At 43.2% G+C, this 12,028-nt stretch overlaps 1 protein-coding gene across 7 annotated transcripts in view; it reads left to right on the forward strand.

Annotated features, from left to right (window-relative positions):
* MOB3B (MOB kinase activator 3B) overlaps positions 1 to 12,028 on the forward strand; it is a 203,702-nt gene that overhangs the window by 166,280 nt on the left and 25,394 nt on the right. For 5 of the 7 annotated variants that reach the window (XM_058695174.1, XM_058695176.1, XM_058695173.1 and 2 more), the window contains exon 3: positions 1,170 to 1,372. The exons of 1 other annotated variant lie outside the window; for it this stretch is intronic. In XM_058695174.1, coding sequence (XP_058551157.1) covers positions 1,170 to 1,372 — 203 coding nt within the window. Of the gene's footprint in view, positions 1 to 1,169; positions 1,373 to 8,607; positions 9,500 to 12,028 lie in introns of those variants that run through there. One more of the 7 variants, XM_058695177.1, reaches the window with a different exon arrangement.

Consider the following 12,028-nt stretch of genomic DNA (forward strand, 5'->3'; position numbering starts at 1 on the left):
TATCTTGCCTATGGTGATACAGATAGAAAAGTTGCAGAGCAGGAAATCAAAGTCTGTTGGACTTACAACAGACTTGTCACCATTTTAGGACAGTGTAAATAACAAGAGTTTAAACAGTGTTTAAGAGGGGGAAAGGAAGTGGGCTTGTGGATCCTGCTGTGTGTTGCTGTGACCAGACAGCAGTAGTGGTCATCAAACAGGAAATCTGGGTGTCTCCTCTGGCCACATAACCCACTCTTACCTTCCACAAGGGGATGAAGTGGTAATAAGTAATGCAAAGTGTCTATGGAGTTTGCTGCATTTGCCCACCTTAGAAACAGTGAATCTCAGGAGAAATTTGGATCAGAATTTGCACACTGGTAGCCTGTAGGTGAAATTAAGCTAGAAAGATGTCTAGTGTTGACCGTTGGTATTTCTGTAAAACTTTAACTGCTGATGTTTTAAAAATGCAGCAAATTCACATAGCACTCCAAATTTCTGAATTATCTTGAAAACTCAGGAGTTCTCACATGGCCACCCTTGGCAGGAGTTTTGGCACAGCAGCTCCCTCTGAGGAGAAGGTGTTTTCAATTTACTACAGTGCTCAAGGCCCCACCCCCATCACGATGTGTCAGGGAGCGCTTGTCTCCTTGGAGCATTCCCCTCCTCCTGCTGGTTTTCTTTATGTTAATGTAAGAGGAAGATGAACTTTCTTGTGCTCTATCAAGTGGGGGAAAAACACAAGAAGGGAGAGCACACATTTGTATGTAAAAATGAATATTTTTATATAAATATAACCAATGTATATGCACACATTATATATACAGATATATACTGATATATAATAGATATATACAGATAGCTATAGATATAGATATACAGATATATACAGATATATACACACATACACACCCATACATTTAGGTAAAGAAACCAACCTGGCCCTTTTCGTTCATTTTTTGGTCTCTTCCTGGTCATTGTTGGCACTTAAATACAACAGCATTTCAGCCACTTTTTTTAGGCAGGATCCGACACAGCCACCCGCAGAGAGCAGGCATCTGTAGGCTGGCCAGGGAGCTCAGGTCCAGGATGCTCTCCAGCCTCACACATGTGCTCCTGGGCTATCAGAGCTTTCCCATCATGGCTTTGTTCTCCTTTTTTTTTTTTTTTCTTTTTTTTAACTTCTCTAGGTGTTCCCTTCCCAAAGAACTTCCTTCAGATCTGCAAGAAGATCCTGTGCCGCCTTTTCCGAGTCTTTGTCCACGTCTACATCCACCACTTTGACCGGGTCATTGTGATGGGCGCGGAGGCCCATGTCAACACCTGCTACAAGCACTTCTATTACTTCGTCACAGAGATGAACCTCATAGACCGCAAGGAGCTAGAGCCTTTGGTAAGTGTCACCATGCTACTTCTAGGAGCTCAGCCTTTTGTCCCAGCACACTGACAAACCCATGCAAAATGCTCATTCATGATGAGCCATCAGCCAGAGGCCTACAGCATTAGACAGGAGTTAGAGGTCAGCTTCAGGAGCAGGAGATGCCAAGATGTCCACAGCACCCAGTGTAGTAAACCACATAGTGGTTTGTAGTGGGATTATAGTGGCAGAATGTAGTAGGATTGTAGTAGTTTGGGCTCGAGGGAGTAGCTTTAATTCTCAGCTCCCAAACCAGCCACCTATCTACTTACTCCCTTAAATGAGCATCTTTGATCTCTCATGTTATCCATTATACCTCCATTCAAAGATAACCAGAAACATTCCTTTAATCAGTGAACACATATTTAGCACCTACTATTTGCTGCTAGGCATGCCAAGTCAAGCAAAACTACCTGCTAGTAGCTTTGACTCCAGAGAGTGAGACGGAAGTCAGCGCTTTGACTCCAAAGAGTAAGACAGAAAAGTAAGCGCTTTGACTCCAGAGACAGAGACAGAAGTCAGCGCTTTGACTGCAGAGTCAGAGACAGAAGTCAGTGCTTGGACACCAGAGACAGAGATAGAACTAAGTGCTTTGACTCCAGAGATAGAGACAGAAGTCAGTGCTTGGACTCCAGAGACAGAGACAGAAGTCAGTGCTTGGATGCCAGAGATAGAGACAGAAGTAAGCACTTTGACTCCAGAGACAGAGACAGAAGTAAGCCCTTGGACTCCAGAAATGGTGACAGAAGTAAGCTCCAGATGAGAATACGGTGTCTGAAGGGCTTTGCTTTTCGTACTGAATCTCCTGTGATGCATTTTAATGGGATATATTAAAATCCAGAACATCTGATTTAAGAAACTTAACAGTTATTGTTTAGGTGAATGAGAATTCCTTGTGTTTTCTTCATAAGGTGTTTTTATAGTTGGACTCAGTCTGTGCTTTAGAAGTCAAGGACCCTTGAAATCCTCAACATCTTTTGTAACACGTAGTATCTTAATGTGGATGCCCTCATTGCAGCTATTTCTAGTTGGCTCTACTGAGTACTTATCCCGTATAATACAGAGCTTTATACTAAAATCACACTTTCTTCTTAAAACATTAAAAATGGCAGTTTTGCAACTAACTTTCTTCCAAGTCCATTTGAATAATGACCGACACAGGGCCCAGACTATGGTCTTTTGCTAGTCCATCTTCCTTTCTCTTTATGTACATGTTTTTTAAGTATAGGTTTTGTTGTTATTTATGTATGGTGAGGCCAACAGATCAGGAAACAACTGCCATTGGAAAGATAGAGTGTTACACTCACAGATTGAAGGCAAGGGGCACACACCATGTCAAGGTGGGGGGCAGGGCAAGGCACGGTGGGGGAGCCACCAGGGTTGGTTAGAGGCAGGGGAAACAGAGAAAATGGGGGCAAAAGCCTTTATTGGGGTTTCTCTGGGAAGGAACAGGTGAGCCAAGCTAAGCAAGATTAGAATTGACTAATCTGAATAATTTCAGGAGGCCCTGGGGATTAGGGGCTGCCTTAGTTGTGTGGTACCTGGATCTGGGGTGATTTGTGGAAGGCAGTAGTAGCCCTAAAGGTGAGAGGCATAGGGGAGGTGGTTGGGGCTGTGGGCTCTGGATTGATTAGTTTGTATTGGTTGGGGAGTAAACAGCTGGAGGGTGAGTTGTTTACTACATATAGGAATTGGCTAGCCCTGGGAGGGGCAGTCCCTCCGGGGTCAACAAGGCTCTGTTGTTAAAGAATCAAAAATACAAAAAGAGAGAGAGAGAGAGAGACATGTTTAATATGGTACAGTATCTGTATCTGGAAAAGAAATTGATATATCACATTTAGAGTTTCTCAACTTGAAATCTATTATCATGCTATGAAAGTACATGGGGAAAAAATATTTTTGTTTGCATCACTGGGAGTTCTGGAAAAAAACAGGACTTTCTGGACACAAATAAGATATATCATTGGCTACAGAAGTGCTCATCTTCTTCATTTTCTTTTACAACAGTTTTCTAGAAAGTTCTTGGGGGCAGGAACTAGGTTGTCTCTGAATTCAGTTGGGCAAGTAGTGTGGAAAGAAGCTGAAATGCTTCACGATTGAACTTCTCCTACTTTGTCCTTTAAGGCAGCTGTGGGTAAACAGTACAAGAAGAAAAGGTGTGCAAACAGCTCAAGGGAGTTAAAAGGCTGGAAAGAGTTGACAAAGCTAATTTAGAAAATGTCAAGGACAAAGGAAAGAGGGACTCCAGGCCACGGAAACCAAGAGGGTGGAGAAACCGTCAGGGGAAATACCTTCCCCCAAAGGTCCACCAGAAGGAAGAGTCTCCCCAAAGCACTCACTGTGCCGGTTTCACTGCCTCAAAGGAGCAGAAACAGCTGGATAGAAACAACAGTCAGTTTCTTCTTTACGTACAAAAGCATAAAGGCCGTTGTAAGACTAAGCTGAGCTCCAGCGAGCCTTTCTTAGCCATCAAAAAACTATCAGTCATTTTCAGTAACTGAGGAAGAGCCCCAGGGATTCTAACACCTGGCAGTACTAGGAGCTGACTGAAGTGAGAGTCACAGAAAGGCTCTGAACAGCTCAGTGTTCCAGACGAGAGCCTCTTTGGAGGCATAGGGAAGACTGACTCAGGGTTAGCCAGGAATTGTTAACAGTGGAAGTGAGGAAGAAGGGTTATCAGTTTTTCCCCTAGAACCTTTTATTTCTTTAAATCTTGCTTGAAACAGAATCCTTCCTACCTTTATGCTTTCTTAATTATAATTGCAGGGTAATTAACTTTAATGCTTTTACATATTAACAAATGTTTTTCATGCCTAATTGTCTGAAATTATGTGTTCATTTTACACAAACCAAAGCCTATAAAGTTAACAGAAAAAGATACTGAGAACATTTCTAAGGACAGTAATTATAGGGGCACCTGGGTGGGTCAGTGGGTTGAGCGTCTGACTCTTGAATTCTGGGTCATGGAATTGAGCTCTGCATCAGGCTCTGCACTGACAGCACGGAGCCTGCTTAAGATAGTCTCTCTCTCTCTCTCTCTCTCTCTCTCTCCCCCTCTCTCCCAATCCCTCTCTCTCCCTCCCTTCCTCCTTCTTCCCCCCCCACTCCCATGATCTCTGTCTCAAAATAAGTAAATAAACTTTAAAAAAATAATTATAATTATATAATATCGGGCTCTGGATACTTACCATAGTCCAGTATCCACTAAGAATACTGTACTTTTGGACTGTTTTTACTGATAGCCACACTTTCAGTAGTTGATAATGCTAGAACACCTAACTTCTAAGTTGACTGTAGCAATGAACATATTAAAATCAGTCATAGTATGTCAGATCAACACATTTTTATTTAATTTGCATATATCAGGTACCCTGTATGTGCAACACAAGTTACTCAGATGTTCATAAGAAGGGTATGCTTTGAAGAACTTATAGCTACAAACTAAAAAATGTAAAATAATGACACACTCATCTTCAGCCCTTGCAAAATGATAAGCAAGTCAGGCATTTTGGCTTCACATTCTAGTGTGCATTCTTTAGGATCTAATGCAGCAAAAGGCCAGAAGGGCAACATTTGAGCAGCCAGCTTCCTTTAGAACACCAGCGTTCTGAGTTCCCACATCTCCAGTGGGATATTTCCGATATCATGCCTTGGGATTGCATAAGTGTAGAACTCAGAGACCCCACCTCAGGTTCCTCTCTGCCATGCGTCCACCATGGACAGCTGTACTCATCTGTTCCCAGAGACTACCCTGTAGCTTTCATCTGATGTTTACGGAGTGTCCAGCACCCCACAGGGGAGGAGATTCAACTTCAGTGCCTAACACCAGACTCAGTCTCTCTGGGTTCAAACTCTTCATTTACTAACTTGCAATCTTCAGCAAGTAGTTGATTTCTCAAAGCCTCATTTTCCTCACTCCTAGAATGGGTATAATAATTGAATTGTTGTAGACATTAAATGGATTAGTCACATGGTAAGGGCTTAAGGAATGTTGGCTGTTAAATGAGATAATGAATATAAAGTCCCTGGCATATAGTGAGCAAGGATACCCCATTTCTCCCTTCCCAGCTCCCATGGCCTTTTGCCATGTTAGTGATCCCCTAGGTATCCTTGTAACAGATGCAGTTTATCATCTTTGTATTGGTGTCTCCCATAGGATGGTCAACTCTTTGAGAATTGGGGGTCTACAGGATATATGCTCGCATGCCTCTATTGCCAAGTACACACCAAGTACATAATATGTTTTGAATTAGGAAGAGTACTTTGAGGGTGTTGCGCCTCCATCCACAGAGATTGTATACCAATCATTCCTCCCTTGGTGCCACCTTTATCTCAGAACATGCCAGCAGACTTCCACTTCTTCATTGTTGGAAATAAAGCTTCATCCTGTTGGATTAGCAATAGAACTTAAAAGCAAAATTAGGCACAGAGCAGTGAAAGGATGTATCATCAGTCTTAGTATCATCATCTATACCCCAACTTTCAGTTAGTTTTCTGTTTTATATTCCAGCTAGGTCACCTGGGCAGCGTTGAATGCTCTCATACTACTGCGTCCAGGTGACTAACCCTCACAGATTTGGCACTAAAAGTCTCATGTCCTGGGAAAACTCTCGATCCCTGGCAAACTGGGACGGTTGGTGACCCTCTCTGGCCTCAGAGTGGGAGTGAAATTTGGAATTCAGAAGCTGGGAAGAGGTCATTCTGGCCAGCCCAGTGAGGAAGGCCAGTGTGTGCATCCCCCCACAGGGCTTGCCTCATGGCTCCCATTGGGACCTGCTGGTCAGCGGCAGCCTGGGAACCCATTGCATCTGGTCTCCAACAGGGAGAGGGAGGCGAACAGAGACACAGACTTGACAGATGAGCCATTTCTCATGTAAATGCAACAGCTGAAGAAGACTTGAACTCAAGCAAGTTCACAGTTGGAGGAAACGAGCCCAAATGATGCTGGTAATTAGAAAATGGGCCAGTCCCTGATTGAATAAGCAGGCTGCTGTGGGCCCCTGGCAGCCGGGGAGTCAGCTGACAGAATTGAGCTGATCAGAATTATCATTAGCAAGCACAAATAACCAGCAGTGTTTTGTGGGCCTTTCACTAAAAAAAGCAGACTCCGAAAGCGCTGTTAGCATTGCAGTAGCTGGTGAATAAAAAGCTGATTAGGGAGGAGGAGGAAGGTTGTGGAGGTGGGGAGGAAGGAGGGTGCTTGCTCACCCTCATGCACCTGCTGACCCCTGGGTGACCTTGGTCCAGGGCCTTCTCCATCTCCCTCTAGGGTTTCATTTCCTTATTTCTAACAATGAAGGTGATTGTTAAGAACCTACCTTGCAGAGGTGCAGCTGTGAGGCCAAATACTGTCACAAGGCTGTTCTTTTACCTTACGGCAGGGCACTTGGGCCATAGAAGCTCTTAAATTAAATCAGTGTTTCTTAATAGGGGTCCATATGCCAGCGCATCAGAATCTTCTGGAGGTTATGTTTTAAAATGCACATACCTGGGCCTTGCCACAGATACAGCAAATCAGAATTATTTGCTCAGGGCCTACTACCAAGCTCCCTCGGCCTGCATCTCAGACTTTACTCTGCATGTGAATCACATGGGCATGCTGCCAAACTGTAGATTCCAATTCAGTACACCTGGAAGGGGACTTGAACGTGCACATTGTGCTCCCAGGTGATGTCCGTGCTGCTGGTTCCCAGACCACACTCTGGTGGCAAGGCTGTGCATGACAATTACTCTCAGATGTGAGATTTACTATTTTTAGCACTTCGTGTCTTCTCCTTCTCTAGGATTGGAGGTTAGCTCAATGAGGTGGGAAAGTAAAGCAAAGAAGAAAAATCTAAGGATCAGCATTGGCCAAGAATATTCCTCAAAATGTCAGTCCTGTAATGAAGAAGTCATGGGAATAAAAGGCATGGCATAGGGAATATACTCAATGACACTGTAATAGCTCTGTATGGTGACAGATGGTGAGTGAGCATAGCATAACAAAGAAGCATGGCAATCCCTATGTTGTATACCTGAAATAATGTGACATTGTGTGCCAACTATATTTAAAAAAAAAAGTTGATCTTGAGTAATGCTCAGTGAAAACAGACTTCTTTCCCTTGATCAAGTAAGTTTACAAAATGCTATATCATCTCCAGCCCTGAAGACCCACAATGTAGAATTGCAGATTAAAGACCTTGAGACGTCCTGCAGTGAAGAAGCTGGTTCAGGTTTTGTGTAACCCACTCAGTTTAACTACATTTGACTCCCGCAAAATTTTTTTCATTTGTTATCACTCGTTAACATAAAGATCATGGTCCATGCAGCAAACTTTGGGTAATACTGTTCCATCTTTGTGGTATGTCTCTAGATTTTGAGTTTTCCCTCCCTGCCTCCACCTGGGCCCCTACCACACCCACCACTGCTGCATGGGGTGAGGAAGGAGAGAAGATGGAAAGAGGAAGATGAGAAGGAAATGAAACTCCTCCTAGGGGAGGGCTTCAGAGAAAGAAAATAAGCCCAGCCCTGTTCATTCTCACCCCTCAGTCCTTCTGCATTATTGTATCACACCTGCCATTGAGTTCTTAGTATGTACAAGGCACACGAGCATTTTCAAGAAATAGACAGTAGCTCCATTTCTTGAATTCCAGATATTCCATTAAGCTCTTTACGTATATTATTTTGTCTACTTCTCACACTTGTTACCTTTACTTCAGACAAGTGTGGTCATCTGTTTCTCCATATCTAAACTACATTCCTCTCCGTCTCTCACTGCCATTACTACCATTTTGTCACACCAAGTCTCCCACTCCTCCCCCAGTTGGCTAATTATTGAGGTCCTTGCACCTAGTGATTTTAGGCTTTAGCTCCAAAACCACCCATTTAACAATGGATAATTTAGGACCAGGGCACTTTGGAGACCAAAGATTTGGAAAGCCTTGTTCTATAAGTCCTCGCCACAACCCATGTAGGCCCAAGCATATGCTGACCTTATATTCCCCTAAGGGGTGGCCAGGTCATGCCTAAACTCCCTTTGGAGATGCCTGGGTGAGTGCGGTAGCCAAGGTTGGCCTGTCATGGCAAGATGAGATCAGGTCTGTAAAAAGAAGCAGAACCTCTCACATGAGCCAGAGCTGCTCCCCAAAAGAGCCATTGTGGGCTTTTGAAAGGAACTTTTCTTTGGAAACGTCATCTCTGCAAAGTCCTCTGTGGTGTTTCTTGTCATGCAGTTTCCTTGACTTGCGGCCAAATGGCTTGGACATGGGCACAGGCGTTGAAGAAGAAAGAGAGAGCTTCAGCCTATGAGTCTGGCAGTTCGGCCTTCCCTACAATGATGCTTCCACTATTAATGCTATGCCCGTAGTTGTCCGCCCCTGAGCAAGGCATGTGATCTCTGTGGGCCTCAGTTTTCCCAGATGTAAAAGACACCGTATCAAGAGTCTCCCCCAGCTTGAGTACGGTGATTATGATCTTTGACATGGCATGTCCCAGCCTTGTCATCTTTGGTCCAGGCTGGCATCTTCTTGCTTAGTGGGGCGTTCATGAGTTAAAGCCCATCATGCCAGCAGAGGGGGGTACACCCGGCCCAAAGAACAGCTGGAGTTTGCATTCCTGAGACTTTGTCATTTCAGATGACATGCTGTGTGTATGTGTGTGTGTCCATTGTGGCATCAGCTGGTGGTGGTAGTACAGGGCAACCTTAATGCCCAGAGCTGAGTGGATGTGCCAGGCTGAGAACATTTTAAGAGCCTTGGCAAACATACTGTAAAGTGGCAGTTTGAAAAACAGCAAAGAAATGTGGGACTAATTTCAATGAACTACATTGTACTGAGTTACTGGGAATGTGGCAAAATCAGCTACATGTCTTTGTCAGTTCTATTTATTCATCCTTTGCTGATATCCAGAGAGTTTTGCTTCTGGTCTGTGGGCTGATGACTGGTTTTAGTTTTTTGGGTTTTTCTTTTTTTTTTTTTTCTTTTTTTCTTTTTTTGGTTGGGTCAGGGGAGATGTGGTCTGGTTTATTTCAGGGCCTAAAATGTGATCAATTATAGCTGAAGATGGTGCCCATGGGAAAATTGTCAGCATGTAATACTGAGTAATAAAAACAAGATTCAAAATGTATTGGAAAATCACTCTAATCCTGTATCTATTAGTATGTCCTTTAGAAGCATCTAATCATAGATGAGGAAGGAAATATGGCAAAAAGTGTCCAGGGTAGTTCTCTCTTGGTGGAAATATGGGTAATGCTTCATATATATATATATATGTGTGTGTGGATTATATATATATATATATATATATATATATATATATATAATTATTCACATATATATATATATATGGATTATATATAGATAATTATTTGGTCTTTTCAAGTTTTCTATCACAAACATGTATCACTTTTATGAGAAGCAGAAAAATCAAATCTTTTGCTTTCAAAGGCCTTACCAACAAAGACCAAAGCTGCATATGGTGGCCTGTGTGCCCAGGACCAGGGGTTCTGAATGTCCTCTCTGCTCTCTCTGGCCATACCCTCTGCTCCCCCCTCACAGAGCTGCCATGGCAGTGATGCTTGAAGGAGCAAGCTGGTGGTGGTGCAGGTCACTTTGTGATTGTAGTTGAAGGTGGACTACATACAGTCTCCTTGAACTAAACAATTAAGCTTTCCCTGGAGATGGAGTGGTCCCTCCTGGAGTAGGGAGTTAAGCATCTTTGTAAACATTGAGGTAATGTTTATCTTTACACTATGTACACATTTTCCTTTTGAAGCCCCAGTTTGAAGGGGAAAGATCTCGGTGAATGTAAAGCACATGGTGAAGGCTGCAGATATACCCACATATAACACGCCTGCAGTGAAGGCTGCAGATATACTCACATATAACACGCCCAGCCCTGCAGGCACCTCATGGCACAGGGTTCCGTGATCTTGATGAAAGGTTTTGGTTGGAGTTTTCTCCATCCAGATTCCTCTACTCAACTAGATCTGAAAAGACTTTTGAGGTTTTTTTTTTAATTTCAAGTTTTAAGAGAACAAAAGCGGGGGGCACCTGGGTGGCTCAGTCAGTTGAGTGTCCAATGTCAACTCAGGTCATGATCTCACAGTTCCTGAGTTTGAGCCCCACAACAGGTTCTCTGCTGTCAGTGCAGGGCCCACTTCAGATCCTCTGTCTCCCTCTCTCTGCCCCTTCCCTGCTTGCTCTCTCTCCAAAATAAAATAAAAATAAACAAAAATAAAAGATAACAAAAGGGATTCATTGAAAAGAGATTAATCTAGACCATGGAATGGTCTATATGCACGTTATTAAACTTAAGCATATGTGTATGTACAATAACTACAAATAATTTTTAGCTGAAATTATCATGTGGACTTAGAGTTAATTCCAAACCCTTCTTACTAAAATATTAGCAAAGCCTAAAATCAGAAGTAACTAGGGAAGTAACTAAATAACTAAGACCACCCTGGTCTCAATCAGACTCTTGTATTATCTTCCCCCGCCCCCCTCAGACAGGACCATTCTCTTCTCCTATCCCCAGGAACCCATGCCCCATCTTGTTTTACACCACCCTGTATCTCTGGTGTGATTCTTTTTTATGGAAGTTGATATTCCAATCACAATGAATTAGTCTTAAAATGCTATTAGTATATTTCCAGGGGTACCTGGCTGGCTTAGTTAGTAGAGCATACAACTCTTGATCTCTGATGAGTTTGAACCCCATGTTGGGCATAGAGATTACTAAAAAGTTTTTAAATATATGTATTTCCATAGCTGTTGTTATTCCTGTTCCAGTTTTCCATTACATACTTCTGTGTCATGCTTACACGTCAGATTATCTTCCAGATCTGTAAGTATGCCCACTACAGCAGCCTAAGAATGCCTAGGCTTACAGAGCACACACTGGCTCGTCTCTTTACCTTGGCTGAGTAGGCATGGTTACAGACTGCCTCTGAGTTTAATGGAAGAGAGTCATTTCTAGACCATTCAGTAAACATTTATTACCTGCTGAATATGTGCTGAAAATCAGGGTCCCTGCTTTGAAGGGGTTCACTGGAAGATTCCCTCCTACTCTGTCATTAGTGTAAAATATCCCAAAGTATTCTTCCCCAAATCTGCTAGTTCTAAGGGATGTCAGAAGGTGTTATGTGAAAGGGAGTTCCATGGTCACATAACTTGGGAAACAGTGAGTTAATAAAGCTGTTCTGGGGCGGGGGGCACCTGGGTAGCTCAGTCCGTTGAGCGTCCGACTTCGGCTCAGGTCATGGTCTCATGGTTCGTGGGTTCGAGCCCCACGTCAGCTCTGTGCTAACAGCTCAGAGCCTGAAGCCTGCTTCAGATTCTCTCTCTCTCTCTCTCTCTCTCTCTCTCTCTCTCTCTCTCTCTCTCCACCTCTCCTTCTCATGCTCTCTCTGTGTCTCTCAAGAATAAATAAATGTGAAAGGAAGGAAGGAAGCTAGCTAGCTAGCTGTTCTGGGGTCCTTAATACCCTAACATGAATCCTAACCTTCCAGCTAAAGCACACAATGTGCAGATTTATTTGATCAGGGAATCCTCTCGCTACAGAGAGTTTTGTGTTTCTAAAGCTTTGAGATACCCTTTGGGAAATACTAACTACTCAGTCTTCTGTAATCTACTTTCTGTATTATGAGCTCAG

Source organism: Neofelis nebulosa, chromosome 12 (assembly GCF_028018385.1).
Source record: "Neofelis nebulosa isolate mNeoNeb1 chromosome 12, mNeoNeb1.pri, whole genome shotgun sequence".
In the NCBI taxonomy this organism is placed as follows: domain Eukaryota; kingdom Metazoa; phylum Chordata; class Mammalia; order Carnivora; family Felidae; genus Neofelis; species Neofelis nebulosa.